This window comes from Lepidochelys olivacea (genome assembly GCF_965140295.1).
Source record: "Lepidochelys olivacea isolate rLepOli2 genome assembly, chromosome: 10".
Lineage (NCBI taxonomy): Eukaryota > Metazoa > Chordata > Testudines > Cheloniidae > Lepidochelys > Lepidochelys olivacea.
In genome coordinates, this window is record NC_140420.1 from 40,424,250 (window position 1) to 40,442,047 (window position 17,798).

Below are 17,798 nucleotides of genomic sequence, written 5' to 3' on the forward strand. Positions count from 1 at the left end.
AAAAGCTGAGGAGGCTCCCGAGACATCCACAGCACCAGCCGTTCCTGTCTTTTCATTTCAGCAGCAGTGATCCGCGCCTTTTTTCTCTGCGGACGCCATACCAAGGCAAGCATGGAGGCCGCTCAGCTCACTTTGGCAATTAGGAGCACATTCAACACCACACGCATTATCCAGCAGTATATGCAGCACCAGAACCTGGCAAAGCGATACCGGGCGAGGAGGCGACGTCAGCGCGGTCACGTGAGTGATCAGGACATGTACACAGATTTCTCTAAGAGCATGGGCCCTGCCAATGCGTGCATCATGGTGCTAATGGGGCAGGTTCATGCTGTGGAACGCCGATTCTGGGCTCGGGAAACAAGCACAGACTGGTGGGACCGCATAGTGTTGCAGGTCTGGGACGATTCCCAGCGGTTGCGAAACTTTCGCATGCGTAAGGGCACTTTCATGGAACTTTGTGACTTGCTTTCCCCTGCCCTGAAGCGCATGAATTCCAGGATGAGAGCAGCCCTCACAGTTGAGAAGCGAATGGCGATAGCCCTGTGGAAGCTTGCAATGCCAGAAAGGTACCGGTCAGTTGGGAATCAATTTGGAGTGGGCAAATCTACTGTTGGGGCTGCTGTGATGCAAGTATCCCACGCAATCAAAGATCTGCTGATATCAAGGGTAGTGAGCCGGGGAAATGTGCAGGTCATAGTGGATGGCTTTGCTGCAATGGGATTCCCTAACTGTGGTGGGGCCATAGACGGAACCCATATCCCTAGCTTGGCACCGGAGCACCAAGCTGCCGAGTACATAAACCGCAAGGGGTACTTTTCGATAGTGCTGCAAGCGCTGGTGGATCACAAGGGACGTTTCACCAACATCAACGTGGGATGGCCGGGAAAGGTACATGACGCTCGCATCTTCAGGAACTCTGGTCTGTTTCAAAAGCTGCAGGAAGGGACTTTATTCCCAGGCTAGAAAATAAATGTTGGGGATGTTGAAATGCCTATAGTTATCCTTGGGGACCCAGCCTACCCCTTAATGCCATGGCTCATGAAGCCGTAGACAGGCAGCCTGGACAGTAGTCAGGAGCTGTTCAACTACAGACTGAGCAAGTGCAGAATGGTGGTAGAATGTGCATTTGGACGTTTAAAGGCGTGCTGGCGCAGTTTATTGACTCGCTTAGACCGCAACAAAACCAATATTCCCACTGTTATTACAGCTTGCTGTGTGCTCCACAATATCTGTGAGAGTAAGGGGGAGACGTTTATGGCGGGGTGAGAGGTTGAGGCAAATCGCCTGGCTGCTGGTTACGCACAGCCAGACACCAGGGCAGTTAGATGAGCACAGGAGGGCGCGGTACACATCAGAGAAGCTTTGAAAACCAGTTTCATGACTGGCCAGGCTACGGTGTGAAAGTTCTGTTTGTTTCTCCTTGATGAACCCCCCCCGCCCCTTTGTTTACTCTACTTCCGTGTAAGCTAACCACCCTCCCCGCCTCCCTTCGATCACCGCTTGCAGAGGCAATAAAGTCATTGTTGCTTCACATTCATGCATTCTTTATTCATTCATCACACAAATAAGGGGATGACTACCAAGGTAGCCCAGGAGGGGTGGTGGAGGAGGGAAGCAAAATGCCATACAGCACTTTAAAAGTTTACAACTTTAAAATTTATTGAATGCCAGCCTTCTTTTTGGGGGGCAATCCTCTGAGGGGGAGTGGCTGGTTGGCCGGAGGCCCCCCCCCCCACCGCGTTCTTGGGCGTCTGGGTGTGGAGGCTATGGAACTTGGGGAGGAGGGCGGTTGGTTACAGAGGGGCTGCAGTGGCAGTCTGTGCTCCAGCTGCCTTTGCTGCAGCTCAACCATACACTGGAGCATACTGGTTTGGTCCTCCAGCAGCCTCAGCATTGAATCCTGCCTCCTCTCATCACGCTGCCACCACATTTGAGCTTCAGCCCACCACTTATTCGCTTCAGCCTCCTGGTCATTTTGTGCTTTCCTGCACTCTGACATTATTTGCCTCCACGCATTCGCCTGTGCTCTGTCAGTGCAGGAGGATAGCATGAGCTCGGAGAACATTTCATCTCGAGTGCATTTTTTTTCCTTTCTAATCTTCACTAGCCTCTGGGAAGGAGAAGCTCCTGTGATCATTGAAACACATGCAGCTGGTGGAGAAAAAAAAAGGGACATCAGTATTTAAAAGACAAATTTTATAAAACAGTGGCTACACTCTTTCAGGGTAAATCTTGCTGTTAACAAAAAGAAAAGGAGTACTTGTGGCACCTTAGAGACTAATCAATTTATTTCAGCATAAACTTTCGTGAGCTACAGCTCACTTCATCGGATGCATACTGTGGAAACTGCAGAAGACATTATATACACAGAGACCATGAAACAATACCTCCTCCCACCCCACTCTCCTGCTGGTAATAGCTTATCTAAAGTGATCACTCTCCTTACAATGTGTATCATAATCAAGTTGGGCCATTTCCAGCACAAATCCAGGTTTTCTCACCCTCCGCCCCCCCAGCCCCCCAGACTCACTCTCCTGCTGGTAATAGCCCATCCAAAGTGACCACTCTCTTTACAATGTGTATGATAATCAAGGTTGGCCATTTCCAGCACAAATCCAGGTTTTCTCACACACACCCCCCCACCTACACAGAGCCCAGCTAAACTGCACAGAGCCAACAAAACGGTTCCTTACACATGGATTATTATGGCATTAAACTGTACTCGTGCTGGATTTCAAGGAACGCCCTGCTCAGCAATAGCTCTGCCCATGTTGTTATTATTATGTGCTATTTGTATTACAGTAGCACCTCGAAGCACCACCTGAGATCAAATGCAGCCAAGTAACTTCACCTCTTTGTGCTTCTACATCAGCCTCTAGCCATTGGCCGCTAGGAGGACACTTTCCCTGGGGGCCACATTACCCCATAGGTCACTGTTGGTGATGGGCTACTGGACTGGGTAGACCAGTGGCCTGATCAGGGTTGGCAAATACCATGTCCTGTAGCAGTCAAACAAAGCTTCTTCTCTCATTCATGCCAACATCCCCAAGCATGCAGAATATACTGACACTCTTTTTTTTTTTTTTTTTACTGTGTTTTGTTCTTCACCATTAAAACAATGAAGCCAAAGATGTCTGTGATTGGTTCGGTCACAGAGATCCCCTTGGGACTGTCACCTGATGTGCTTAAATTACCTCTGAGCCCATTTTCCCTGCCAGCTTGGGACGCCAGAACTCCTCGGGACTCCTTGACACACTAGCCTGCTGCAACAAAGGTCCAGGTTCTGGGCCAACCCCCAAAGCTGCAGACTTTAACTAAAAACAGCTCAGCAGGCTACATGTCCCCAGCACCCAGACACCCAGCTCCCAATGGGATCCAAACCCCAAAGAAATCTGTTTTACTCTGTATAAAGCTTATACAGGGTAAATTCATAAATTGTTCACCCTCTATATAAATGATAGAGAGATATGCACAGCTGTTTGCTCCCGCGGGTATTAATCACTTACTCTGGGTTTATTAATAAACAAAAGTAATTTTATTAAGTATAAAAAGTAGAATTTAAGTGGTTTCAAGTAATAACAGAACAGAACAAAGTAATTCACCAAGCAAAATAAAACAAAACACACAAGTCTAAACCTAGTACATTAAGAAACTGATTACAGCTACTATCTCATCCTCAAAGATGTTCCAATAAGCTTCTTTCATAGACTAGACTCCTTCCGAGTCTGGGCCTAATCCTTTCTCCTGGTACAGTCCTTGTTAGTTCCGGTGGTAAGCAGGTGTTTTCTCATGACTAGCAGCCCCCTTTGTCCTGCTACTCCCCCTTTTATGACTTTGGCACAAGGTGGGAATCTTTTGTGTCTGTTTGTCCCCACCCCCACCCCATCAATGGAAAAGTACAAGGATTACGATGGATTCCAGTATCTACATGTCACTGTAAAACCCCTAGTCTACATTCTTTCTGGGTTGGCCCACACGTACACAGGAAGGTTTGCAGGTAAATAAAACATTTACAGCAAATTGTCCTAGTCAATCGGAGCCATCAAGATATTAAACCACCATTAATGGCCCATATTTTGCGTAATTCCAATAGGACCTCAGAGTTATACTTCATATTTCTAGCTTCAGATACAAGAATGATACGTGCAAACAAATAGGAGGAATATATTCAGTAGGTTATAACCTTTGTTATGATACCTTAATTTATGAGTCCTGAATTTAGGATGGAAGAATCCCTTGCACCGCTACAGACTAGGGACCGAATGGCTAGGCAGCAGTTCTGGAGAAAAAGCCCTACGGGTTAACAGTGGACGAGAAGCTGCATATGAGTCAACAGTGAGCCCTTGTTGCCAAGAAGCTTAACGGCATTTTGGACTGTATAAGTAGGGGCATTGCCAGCAGAACGAGGGATGTGATCTTCCCCTCTATTCGACATTGGTGAGGCCTCATCTGGAGGACCGTGTCCAGTTCTGGGCCCCACACTACAAGAAGGATGTGAAAAAATTGGAAAGCATCCAGCGGAGGGCAACAAAAATGATTAGGGGACTGGAACACATAACTTATGAGGAGAGGCTGAGGGAACTGGGATTGTTTAGTCTGCGGAAGAGAAGAATGAGGGGGGATTTGATAGCTGCTTTCAACTACCTAAAAGACTTTCATTGTCATCAATTGGCTATGGATTGGTTTCCTTCCCACCAGTCTCGGAAGAAGGCCATGTCCCCTTCCTTCAGAGACACTAAAGGAGCTAAAATGAATGCATGGTTCTAAAATATTCAGGGAGGGAATTCTGATGAGACATTTGTGGGCTATATCTTCTGCTGCTAATGTAGCATCTCTCTCTCTCTCTCTCTCTCTCTCTCTCTATATATATATATATATATAATCAGATTAGAATAAGGCTAGTGATAGCTGAAAGAACTAATTTCTAACTGTAACATCCACATTAGGATTCTTCCATCCTAAATGCAGGACTCTGCATTTGTCCTAGTTGAACCTCATCAGAATCCATAAGTGCTCCACTTAAACTGAAATTCACTAATGTGAGGACCTCTTAAGTCTCATGTAAGGCCTATTTTACCTGGAACTTAGATGTTGCACTGGTGTTGTGCTGACCCTCTGCAAAGGAGTGAATTTCACCCAAGCAGAGGATTTTAGTCCTGTGATCAGAAGATGTGAGCGTTTTGGTGACATCCTCTGTGAGGGCTTCAGTCCTGTGTGAGGAATGTAGAGTTAAAGGGACCCATTGTCTCTGTTCATCATTGAACCTATGAATCCCCCTGGCTTTGCCGGGGATGCTTGGAAACACTGCAGACAGACTGAGGCTGCCAGTAAGTATTGTCATAGGGCAGTGTTAGTGGCGTTTCCAACCAGATTCCATTATAAAGGCCTATTGGAACTCACCACTTATAATTTTGGCCTGGAAATGTGCTTTGAAAGCCACCAGATTTGCTCAAAAGGCGAACAAGAACATGTTTCATGTGCCAGGGAAAGGCACAGGCTTGTAAAACTAAACTGGCTCTTTAGGAAGAGAACTATTGACAGAGGTGCTGCCACTGCATCTTGCCTTCTTGCCATGTGCACACAGACTGGCTTGCTGGTGTCTCCTCCATACTCTTTCCTCCTGTAACCTGTGTGCCTCCCTATTTTCAATGTAGGTTGCTACAGTTTAATACTGCTTTGTCTCTGTGCAACTCAGTGAGCAGAAGGATGGTCCAGTGGTTAGGGTCCTTGCCTAGAACTTGGAGAGCTCCATTCACTTCCCTCCTCTACTGCAGACTTTCTGTATGGCCTTAGACAAGACCCTTAGTCCCTGTGTGCATCAGTTCCCCATCTGAAAAATGAGGGTAACAGCACTTCCCTGTCCGTTGAGGACATGAAAGACTACACCAGTAATGGGGGACCAGCTTGGTACCACAGATAGAATAACAAGCTGGTATTCAAACTTTATATGTAGCTACATTTCCTTGAAGGCTCATGTGTTGGCTGTAGCTGAAGGTAAACATTGTTTATGATTAAGGAATATTCTAAATGATTTTTGTTGCACACGCTTTTGGGGCCAGATCCAAATTCAGTGGGAGTTATCGGCCCAAATTGCTCTCATTATGAAAATGGGAAGTTTGTTCTTTGCCATAGATTTCAGAGGCAGCAGAATCAGGCCCCTTACTGGCTAATTAGATCTGATAAAGAACACGAGATTGTTTCTATTGTTGATATAAGGTTATTTCATGGCTGTGTTTCAGAGCTGAAGAACCGGGGTTTCCATCACTACTCTGTTGCTGGGTGTTAGGGTCTGATCCATAGCCCATTGATGACAAAGAAAGTCTTTTAGGCGCAGTTACTCACAGGTATCTTAGGAGCCTAACTCCCATTAAAATCAGTGGGAGACCGAAAGACTTTTGAGGGCCTTCCTTGCTTTTGGTGAGCATTTTGGCGAGGTGATAGCTTTTCCCAAGCTATTGGTGCCAGGCTCAGCATTAAGGTTGATTTCTTTTTCGTTAGCTCCTTTTGTTACAGCAAAAAGAAAGTGGAGCGAGAGCCTCATGCGTTCACATTTTTAGGGACATCTAGTACTTTTTTTGAAAATATTGATGAATTTGAAGAAGGGCTTTGTGAGATTAAACAACACGGAAACAAGGTAGAATATTGAATTCTAAAAGATGGTCTCTTTTTTCCTTAAATTTGGTATGGTTCTTCTCTTATTCTTTCATATGAATATTCCTTTCTCTAATGGCTCGAGGAGGAAATATTCTTTCTGATATCTAATCTACTTGTGTCATTTCTTAATTCCAGCTTCTGTCTTAATGTTATGCCTCTATCCGGAGTCTGAAAAGGTCCGTCTTTACATTTCTTTCCCTTCTGTAGATTTTTACTTGCTTTTAGGCCCTGATCTAGCAACGTACTTAAGCATGTCCTTAACTTTAAGCATATGTGTAGTCCCAAATCATAGGGACTACTTACGTGCTTAAAATTAAGCTTGTGGATAAGTGCTTGGTCTGATTAGGGCCTAAAGCCCTTCTATATCATAATTAGAGCACTGATTTACTTTCCTTTATTTTATTTTATTTTATTTTATTTTATTTGGTCTTGCAATTGATGTGCTTTTCTCTGAACTGGGTCTCCTGGTTACACCACCACCATAGGGGCACTCTCCTGTTTCTCAGAATGTAGACACAAAGATGGGGCTTGCTCTGAAACAGCTGACTCTCCTTCTTCATGGATCATCAACATAGAAAAGCAGTTGCCAAGCTCTCTCCAAATCTTCAGTGTCCCTCCCCTCTTGAGCAGTCTGGAAAGCTAGAGCGCTACAGTCACCTGCTTATCCAGCAGGTGGCAGACTATTGTATAGCAAGCACTAGCCTGAAATGTCTCTGAATTCTGGTAGACTACGTGACATTGGACAGACAGTGCTTTATGTGTAACAGATAGGTGATGCTTCTCACGCCCAGTTTAATCAGTTACACAGAGAATTGATGGGATTCTCCAATCTTCTCTGTGATAGTAATTACTTTTTACAGTATTTATATTTCAGTAGCACCTCGGCACCCGATGCATGGACCCAAGAATTGCTGTGCCAGGTGCTTTATGAACACAGCTTCTTCTCATTTCAGCTGTGAGCAATCAGTCAGATTCAGAAGCGCCCTCCACCCGAAAAGCCTGAAGGTGTGCACTGAAGAGGGCCTTGCTACCGGAATAAACCAGGGAACCAGTAACCAGCCATGCCAGTGCTGTGTCTAGCAGTGGGATAAGGAGACCAAAAGCTGAGGAGGCTCCCGAGACATCCACAGCACCAGCCGTTCCTGTCTTTTCATTTCAGCAGCAGTGATCCGCGCCTTTTTTCTCTGCGGACGCCATACCAAGGCAAGCATGGAGGCCGCTCAGCTCACTTTGGCAATTAGGAGCACATTCAACACCACACGCATTATCCAGCAGTATATGCAGCACCAGAACCTGGCAAAGCGATACCGGGCGAGGAGGCGACGTCAGCGCGGTCACGTGAGTGATCAGGACATGTACACAGATTTCTCTAAGAGCATGGGCCCTGCCAATGCGTGCATCATGGTGCTAATGGGGCAGGTTCATGCTGTGGAACGCCGATTCTGGGCTCGGGAAACAAGCACAGACTGGTGGGACCGCATAGTGTTGCAGGTCTGGGACGATTCCCAGCGGTTGCGAAACTTTCGCATGCGTAAGGGCACTTTCATGGAACTTTGTGACTTGCTTTCCCCTGCCCTGAAGCGCATGAATTCCAGGATGAGAGCAGCCCTCACAGTTGAGAAGCGAATGGCGATAGCCCTGTGGAAGCTTGCAATGCCAGAAAGGTACCGGTCAGTTGGGAATCAATTTGGAGTGGGCAAATCTACTGTTGGGGCTGCTGTGATGCAAGTATCCCACGCAATCAAAGATCTGCTGATATCAAGGGTAGTGAGCCGGGGAAATGTGCAGGTCATAGTGGATGGCTTTGCTGCAATGGGATTCCCTAACTGTGGTGGGGCATTGTAAGGCGAGTGATCAGAAAACTATCAACTAAATTTCCTTTTACATTTTCTAGGCTCTTCCCTTTCTCTGGAGGTGATAGATTGGATCACCTTCCCAACAGCTCCGTATTGACTAGATTGGAATGTGAGGATGTGACCGTTCGCATCCCAGTTTATGGCTGCCTCTGCCGCTTAGCCAAAGGCATTGGGCTAAGAACAGGACCTCAGACTGTCACAGTGAGAGAAGGCCCTTACACAGATTCTTTCTTGTGTACCTCTATTACTAGCCAAATGATAAACATATACCTAAATTATAGACCTTTACAGGCAGGCCTGAATGGCTATACCCTAACATATATTACCTGTCAGCTGAAAGTCACTGCAGCTGAGCAAGCCCCAGATCCCTGGAACAAGACTTGTTCCTTCAACAAAGCAGGCAACATGTGAGTCGCTGGAGTTGAACCTTTGGCTGGTCTTAATCTGTTCCCCTTCCATATGTTGCAAAATTCAATTCTCTTGTACGCTGTTTATCTTAGAAATTGGCTGAGAAGTACTTGGATATGGGAGGGTTTAAAACTGACTAGACAAATGGGCAATGCTCTAGACAATATAGATTCTGATAGTGACAACTTAAAACATGTATTCATGTGGAGAAGACTAGTAGAAAAAAGCTAATAAAGCATTGAAGAACTGCACAGTAACTTGCTATAGTAAATAAATATCTTTTCTTTGTTACAGCTGGCTTCCAGTGGAAGGCACCAGAGACATCTGCAGCTGCTGTGAGACTGGTAACCGTGTCGGCTGGCTGGAGGACAGACTGGTAGAGTGAACCTTCTGGACAGATGTGCCCCCCCCCCAGACATGGTAGGTTCTCTGTGCAATGCCTGCATTGTATTCTTTAGTGCATGGGATGGACACCCCCCTATTCCAGCAGAGTTGCGTCAGTTCTGATCCTTGGATCATCATCCCACTTTGGAACTGGTGCATCTAAATTGTTACTAATGGGTTGTGGGCTGTGTGTGGCGGGGGGTTTTCAGCCCCTTGCAGTACAGGTAATTCTCTGACAGAAGCAGAGGCTGATGTTGCTGTTGGATGCTTAGTCATCCTTAATGCAGCTGAAGGCTCAAGGTTTCAAACAGAGACCGCAAAGATGACACTACAGGGTATGGATGCTGCTGGGTGGGAAGCTGATAGTTCTAGTTCTAACTATCCACCCATGGTCTCCGCCCTCAGGTACATGAGAAGAGTCTGCAATTACACTGTGATGGGCTGTTGTGGCTCTGGCTGTAGTTCTGTCCTTTGTTTCTCTGCTAACCTTGACCATATGCAGGAAGTAGAAGAACTCCACTGTCTGGTCTGTGTATGATGTGCTAATCTGTACAATAAAGAGTAAAGCCAGCTTAACAGGGGTCTGTGGCTGCATTGTCTAGGCCAAAATTGGAAGGAGGAAAATGTTTGTGACTTAATAGGAGCTGGAGAAGGATCAAAAGGGTCCTGAAAGCTGACTTATCACTCAGTGCAACATTCCTTTCTCTGGGGGCATGGGAAGAGACAGTTTCAGTGCCTGTCATTAGGAGGAGTGAGGGAGAGACCTTCAACAGCCTCCTTCTAATGTTGACACTCTTGCAATGCTCATGGCCCAGCTCATGTGCTACTGTGCCTCAGTCTCCAGGAAACCGTGCCAGACTGTCCCAGCTTCAGTCCCTGCCTGCTAACCATACACTTGGTACACAGAAGTTAGAGGCAAATGAGATGACTGAGGCTGGGGAGGTTTTTTCCTGCCTGGGGGCAGCACAACAGTCAAGCGCCTGGTTGCTACTGGCAAACAGTCTGTGAAACCTTCATGGGGGGGGTTGGGGGTGGAGGCCGGCAATGCACCTCAGTCTGTCTCTTTCTGCCCAAATGGAGGCCTAGATGCTCTTCTTTCACTCCCACCCCTCTTGATTTGCTTGGGAAGGGAGTACAGCAAACTTCCATCCCCTATAAGCATATGACCTGCTGTCTTTTTATGGGGCAGGCATGTATGTTACAGCCCCTTCCATCTACTCCAGTCAGGGGTCAAGCTCCTCTTACCTCTTAAGACTCTCTCTATTTTGTAATACTCAGGTGCTCTGTGTCCTTCATAAATGGATCCTGACTAGTGGGGACAGTGGCTTGCCAGGTCTCAGCCCAACAGACTGGGAGGGTAGAGATAACAGCTGGTCTTGTATCACTATACTTTGGATGCAGTGCTTGCTGAATGCCCCTTGAAGACATCTCTCTCCTGGACTTTAGGCAGTACAGGCCAACAAAGAATACAATAACACCTACAACTCTCCCTAACATTTATTCCACAGTTGCTCTAGCAGTGAGTTGCAAAAGTGGAGTTGCCTCAGCCACATAAACCAGATTCTGATTAAATAGAGGAAAGAAGCAATAAGGTGGGGAAGGAAAAGGGCATGAGGGATGGGGTGACATCAGGAACCGAAGTCTCATAGTTCAGGTGTTGGTGGTGATTGCCGGAGATCCCTCTCTTGGGCCGTCAGTGACAGGCTGGGTCACTACAAAAAATAATTTGTCAACTTTTGGAAATGGGCCACCTGCACCCTAACTGAATTGACCTCTTTAGCACTGACCCCCCCACTCAGTAAGGCAACTCCCATCTTTTCATGTGCTGTGTATTTTTACCTGCATACTGTATTTTCCCCTCCATGCGTCTGATGAAATGGGTTATAGTCCACAAAAGTTTATATTTGTTAGTCTCTAAGGTGCCACAAGGACTCCTTATAATTTTTGCTGATACAGACTAACACAGCCTTGAAATCTAGGCAGGATGCCTCTCAGGATCAGGAAGGCCAAGGGGTGTGGTGGTTCCCAGGATATGGGGGTGGGAGCTGCCATGGTGGTGAAGCTCACTCCTTCCATTCCATCCTGCTCCCAGGGTGCACCCGGCTCCCACTGCTGGAACCCTTCAGCTTGTCATATCAGGCCATGACTTCACCAGGAACCTTGAACATTCCTTATCACCGTTCTTTTCACCCAAACAGTTCAGTGTGCACCAGCCTATTGTCTCCAACTTCCAATGCCATCTATAAACAATTGTGTGTAACAGGCAGCGTGGGATTTTTGTTACCTTGGACAGTTTAGAGAACAGGCCTCTGATGGCCAGTTGGGTCTGATTCTCACTGTTTCCCTGCCCCAGGGTCAGGGCAGTGGCTGTGATTGGGCCCTGGTGGCCTAAAGTCTAGGGGAGGGTGTTAATTATCTGGGCAGCTGGGAGCTGGCTTTAGTTCAGGTTATAAAGGGCCCCAGAGTAGCAGTTTCCCTCCAGGCTGGGTGTGCTGCAGGCAGGCAGAATGGGATACAGCCTGGGCTTTGCCCTCCTGTGCTGGGCAGTCAGTGGGGTGATCTGTTTCAATCCCTGGGATTTCTCTAGGCGTGACTCAGCCATCTGGAGACCCACCCTGAGGGCTGAGCCCCCTCACAGACAAGCCCATGTGCCCTCTCTTGCCCAGGTTTACCCTTGGTCTTGGGTTGATGCTTCCCAGCTCAGGGCTGTGTCCCCACTGCAGCCTGTCACAGTGCAGTGTGAAGAGGCTCAGATGGTGATCACTGTGCATAGGGATCTGTTTGGGACAGGGCAACTGATCAAAGCTGCTGACCTGAGCCTTGGCTCGGCTGCCTGCCAATACAAGTCCCTTAATGCTGCAGAGAACACAGTGACCTTTGCAGCTGGGCTCCATGAATGTGGCAGCATCTTGCAGGTAAGCATCCCTCAGAAGCTCTTGCCATGTTGTGGTGGGGGAGGTGTCAACAGCGTCCACTCCTCTGCTTTGTATGTATAATTCTACATCCAGTGTTCTAGACATATGCGAAGTGTTCTGGTGCAGTGCCTGAAAGAACTGATGGCTCTGTGCTTGTGACCTGATGGCTGTGGGTGGTGTGCAGCTGTGAGTGTCTCGGGGCCTGGCTATAGAACATAGCTAACATAAGAACATAAGTCCTGTCTGAGAACATATGGGAACATAGCTTGTACAGAAGCATGGTAAGCTGTTCTTTTCTGCTCTCCAAAATATGGGAGGAAAGGCTGGGGGGAGGGAATCCTTCTAGAGAGAAGATGACAAAAGATGACAAAAGCCCTCAGTTTTGACTGTGTAAGTGATGGCTGGAGAAACATCCAAGCCTGTCTTCAGGCTATGGGTTCAACCAGTGGCTCTTGGTTCTGCCACGCTGGGGGCGGGGGTTGGGATGGACCATTTGTTAGCAATAGGGAAGGGCAGAGTGGATGTGACATTCTGGGCGCTGTTTATGACCCTATTAGAAGAGGGTTGTGACTCCTGGGCTGAGAGCCCCCTGGGTTACACCTGGGGTCCCTGTGTCCCAGGAGCTTACCTAGCTTGAAAGGCTGAAGTCTAGAGCTAAACTCATTCCAGTCTGAGTATAGCTACTGCTACCTTCCCATCCCTTGACTCTCTCTGGAGTTCCCCTCGTCCCCACGGCTGGAATGGTTTGCAGCGATTGGTTGGTACCAAATCTCTCATTAGTCTGCTTCCTGGTCTCCTTGTTGCCAGCAAGGGCCTCGCACAAAGATAACATGCAAATTCATTAACCATTCCCAATCTGGAAGGCAGAGTGGTGCTGGAGTGGGATTCTGGCCTACTGGGTGATGTTGGGCAAGTCACTACCCCTGCTCAGTGCCTCAGTTTCCCTACTTGTATATTGGGGCTAAGTTACTTCCTTTGTAAAGTGCTTTGAGATCTCTGCTGAGAAGCTATAGGTAAGAGGTTGTGAATGTTCCAGTTAGGAATAAACCCTCCTTCAGAAATGCATAATCTCTGGTGGGATGCAAATTCTAGTTCTCGCATAGCTCTGCTGGGACCATTTGCAATTTGAGCCATTGGTTAGATACATCAGCTATGATTTATTTTCTGCTCTCTCATTGAGAGCCTTAATATACTATAGTTACTAACGACTTACTGCTGGGGCAAAATTCATCCCCAAGCATGACTAAAGCCCTCAAAATAGGGTGTATCTAGTGCATGGACCTTGCACTGGCTCAGTTCACCTCTAACAAATAACGAAGCTTAAAATTTACTGTCCTTTCAAGTCTTAGCAGCACAAAGAGACTCAAATGTCTGGAGCAGCAATCACTAAGGCTTCTAAAGGGGGGGTCAGAACTTGCTGTAGGATTCAAACCTGCCCTTTACCTTATCTTCCTTTCTGTCTCTGCCAATGTGTGACAGTCTAACTAGCATCAATGTCCAAGAAGCCCCCACAGTGTGAAGTCTAGCAGCTTTGATGCCTTCTAAATTTCCCTTCAGTTGCCTCTCGACTTGACCCTTCACTTCCTAATACCTGCCTCCTGTGCAGAATATTAAACATGTATCTGAGCAGGTTGGAAACATGGGGATATTGTGAACACTCTTCATTAAACTTCTCTAAAGCAGAGGGGAAATATCAATCTTACTGTGAGTCTGTCTACATCTGCCTCTTCCCAGATGACCCCAAACTCTCTAGTCTACAGCACAAACCTGTTCTACAACCCCACCCCTGCCAGCAACCCAGTGATCCAGAGAACCAGTCCGGCTGTGATTCCTGTTCATTGTCACTATCCCAGGTGAGATGAGACTCTAATCCTGTCCTTGCACTTAGTGGCCAGTCTGGGGTCTGTCTTAACCACTGGGCCTATCTCTCCCAGGAAGGACAATGTGAGCAGCAGAGCCATCAAGCCAACGTGGGTCCCCTTCAGCTCTACCCTGTCTGCAGAGGAGAGGTTGGATTTCTCCCTGCGCCTGATGAATGGTAGGTGGGAGGTCCTGTCACCCTCTCGTCAGACATGCCAATATCTGTTACATTGGACCCACTCTCTGGCTTCAAAGGCGTTGGGAGCTTTCCTGGAGCACTAGGACTCAGTACAAAGCTGGGCAGCTCTCGGCACTAGCCACTGACCCCATACTGCAGGAAGGAGACTTGGATGGCAGAGCCAGAATAATCCACACACCATGCAGCGTTTCCCAGCCAGCTCCTCTTGTCCCTGCGGGGATATCCCACTAGCTTGCATTCCCACCTGCAGCTCTTATTTCCCTGTCTTCCATCTAGGAATTCTTCATCTCCTCCTCCAAAGGCAGTGACTCCTCTCCATGCCAGCCCAGGAGCTAGGGGTCTATAGGGAACCATACCATCTGCCTGTGGTGCTCATGGTGAACTTGCCTTGCAGATGACTGGAGCGCTGAGAGACCCTCCAATGGATTCCAGCTCGGTGAGGTCATGCATATCCAAGCTGATGTTAGCACTGGGAACCATGTGGCTTTGAGGCTCTTTGTGGACAGCTGTGTGGCCACCCTGGGCCCAGATAGGGACTCCTCTCCCCGCTATACTGTCATTGACTTCAATGGGTAAGCGCTGGGGCCTTCTTCTAGAGGATATTTATTGCTGTAGCTGGAGAGGATCTATACATAGTTAGCACCTTATTAGTACCTGACTATGACTCTTGTGTCTAGCTGTCTGGTGGATGGGAGATCAGATGACACCACCTCAGCCTTTGTATCCCCCAGGCCTAGGCAGGACACACTACAGTTCATGCTGGATGTGTTCAGGTTTGCAGGAGATGCCAGCAACTTGGTGAGATTCTTCCTCCCTCTAAACTCAGACTAAACCGATGTTGGTGTCCCTTTGTGTGCTACTAACCCTGCTATTCCCCTTCACCTCCAGATCTATATCACCTGTCATCTGAAAGTCACTGCAGCTGAACAAGCCCCAGATGCCTTGAACAAAGCTTGTTCCTTCAAGAAAGCAGACAACATGTGAGTAGCTGGAGCACAAAACATGAGCATGTGATGAGACAGTGGAGATCTGACCTGCTGCATGGCTTGGATCTAGAGGCAGTTCTCATGCTTATTCTCTGAATATAGGATATTGTTTGGTCCAGGGACTGTTGGCTTGCGGCCCCTGGGGTGCAGGATGCTGCTTGTTCACTAAGGATATGACTCTGATGTAGGTCAGGTGTGACATCAGTCACTGGAATTACACATCTGACACACAACATGCTCTGAGGAACTGGGGTATGATCCCAGGATCATGCTTATTTTTGTGGGGTGGCTGCAGAAGGGGCCCCCCTCTACGCAGGATTTGCATTGAAAACCTTCACCCTAAGCTCCCTTCAGTGCCAGTTTTTCTGTATTAACTTAATTCAGGAGGCCATGGTAGAGCAGTTACTTGGCCTGTCGCTCTGCAGAAAAATAAACAGGTCTAACTATAGGTAATTGAACTTCTATTCCAGCTGGTCTCCAGTGGAAGGCACCAGACAGATCTGCAGCTGCTGTGAGACTGGGAAGTGTGGGCTGGTTGGAGGACAGTCCAGGAGAGTGAACCCTCTGGACAGATGGTCAGGGAGGCGCTTCCAGAGAGATGTGCCCCCCAGGCATGGTAAGGTCTCTAATGTGTATATACTTCAAACTGAGATGTTCAGTTCTGGCTTTTCCAATGGGGCTCCATCCCAAATCCAGTGTCTAAGGTGTTACTGGTGAGTTTCTCTTCCATTCTCCATCCAGGTAGCTCCTGGGGGAGAGAAGATCAGGCTGATGTTGTGGTTGGACCATTGTTCATCCTTAATCAAAGCTCTAAAGGTCCCTTAGCACACCAGGTGGAAGCACCACAGGGTAAGGCATCTGCAAGCTGTGACATGGCTGAAATGCCCATTGTTTCAGTTCTAATGGCCTTATTGTCTCTCCACAGGTGCTGCAGAGGAGCAGGGAACAAACTTGGGCCTAGTTTCCATGGCAGCAGCCATAGGTCTGGCCTGGTTTCCCTGGCTGGGACTGTAGCTATAGCCTCTCTTGTCTTAATTGTTCTCCTAGGCAAAAAAGTGACTGTTTGCTTCCTTGGCTTTACTCTTGTGACTTCTCTAATAAAACATAACAATGGGATCCTGTGCTAATGCTGAATTCCTACTGGTTGCTCTGTTGGTGGGAGGAGAATGAGCTCTGCTGTGGATTGGACTCTGGTGGGGGAAGGTATGCTGATGAAGCTACCCCTGATGGGGAAAAGTGGTGTTAACAGGTAATGGAGATGCGTAATGCCTGGCCATCAGGATAGGGAGAGCTGCCAATGACTCTAACTGTATAACTTTTTTCTTTTTTATCTGATAGCGATCTGGCTGTCCAACTTTCACTGAATGAGACGGGAACTGGGTACATATTCTCTGCGGTGGCTCTGAAACTTGGCCTACCATAAATACATGTTATTTATCCCAAGCATTGCCAACCGGGGCTACCTTCATACTAACGAGAACAAACTACCTCAACTGCCCCACGTCCATCCCTTCTGCACATCCATGTAACAACAAAGTCATTAGTCTCTTTTCCTTTCGCCTCCTCCTCCCCCCCAAATCCTGAGACAGAAGTAAACCGAGACCATCTCTGACAGGAGTTTGTCCAATCTGTTCCTCCAGCAATGGGAATTCTACAGCCTCTTGGAAGTCTGTTCCTGAGCTTAACTCCCCTTAATGCTACAAAGTCTTTCCTAATAAATAACCTAAATCTTCCCTTGTTGCACATTAAGCCCATTACTTCTCTACATCCATAGAAGGTAGGACAAGAACAATTGATCCCTGTCATCTTTATAACAGACTGTAACAGATCTGAAGACTTATCAGGTGCCCACTTGGTCTTCTTTGTCTCAAGACTGAACATGTGTAACTCTTTAACCTTTCCTCAGTGGCCAGGTTTTTTAACCCTTTCATAGCTCTGAACTCTCTAACTTGTATACATCTTTCCAGAGCTGGCTGCAGTACTCCAGCTGAGGCATCATCAAAGCTGAGCAGAGTGAAACACTTCTTGTATCTTACCTATGACAAGATATCTTGTATCTTACCCCTCTGGTTGCCCCCCCCCCTTTTTTTCAACTGCATCACACTGTTTTCTCCGCTTGTGATCCACCCTAATTGGGGAAGGCAGTGATTTGAAACAGACAGCTTCTTCCTCCCCATCCCAGCAAGCTCTCTGAAGTGCCAGTGTGTAACCACTAGAATTGCTTAAGGCTGGGGCAGTTGCAAACTGGAAGGTACTAAAACTGTTTTCCCTAAGCTGCAGAAAGTAAGTGTGAGCAGGGGAATCCTGTCCTCCACTGCCACCTTGTGGAGAAAGAGGGTTAGAGGCTGGAGGTCATGGAACAAAAGCACTTTGCTGAAAAAGTCAACCCTAGCATGACCTTGATTAGATAATAGGCCAAACTACACTCACTCTCCTACTGCCCCCTCATCACTCTATACTGAGACACGGGCTGGCCTTTATGATCTCTTTCAGGCTGTGGGTCCACTTGTGAGGTGCGATCACTCAGACTGCCTTT

The 17,798-nt window shown here is 47.5% G+C and overlaps 1 protein-coding gene across 1 annotated transcript; it reads left to right on the top strand.

Annotated features, from left to right (window-relative positions):
• The first annotated feature begins 11,680 nt into the window (after positions 1–11,680).
• LOC311526971 (zona pellucida sperm-binding protein 3-like) lies at positions 11,681–16,326 on the top strand. The gene is made up of 9 exons (XM_084640482.1): positions 11,681–12,217; positions 13,952–14,070; positions 14,152–14,255; positions 14,671–14,848; positions 14,954–15,074; positions 15,165–15,256; positions 15,733–15,878; positions 16,004–16,111; positions 16,188–16,326. The coding sequence occupies exons 1-9, from the start codon at positions 11,810–11,812 to the stop codon at positions 16,274–16,276; spliced, it is 1,365 nt and encodes a 454-aa protein (XP_084496608.1). The 5' UTR covers positions 11,681–11,809; the 3' UTR covers positions 16,277–16,326.
• The last annotated feature ends 1,472 nt before the right edge of the window (positions 16,327–17,798 follow it).

Bases quoted from the DNA above. Each gene is read 5' to 3' on its own strand.
- LOC311526971 (XM_084640482.1), top strand. From the start codon at position 11,810: ATGGGATACAGCCTGGGCTTTGCCCTCCTGTGCTGGGCAGTCAGTGGG. The intron at 14,071-14,151 runs GTGAGATGAGAC...TATCTCTCCCAG, and splicing joins GTTCATTGTCACTATCCCAG to GAAGGACAATGTGAGCAGCA. The intron at 16,112-16,187 runs GTAAGGCATCTG...GTCTCTCCACAG, and splicing joins CCAGGTGGAAGCACCACAGG to GTGCTGCAGAGGAGCAGGGA.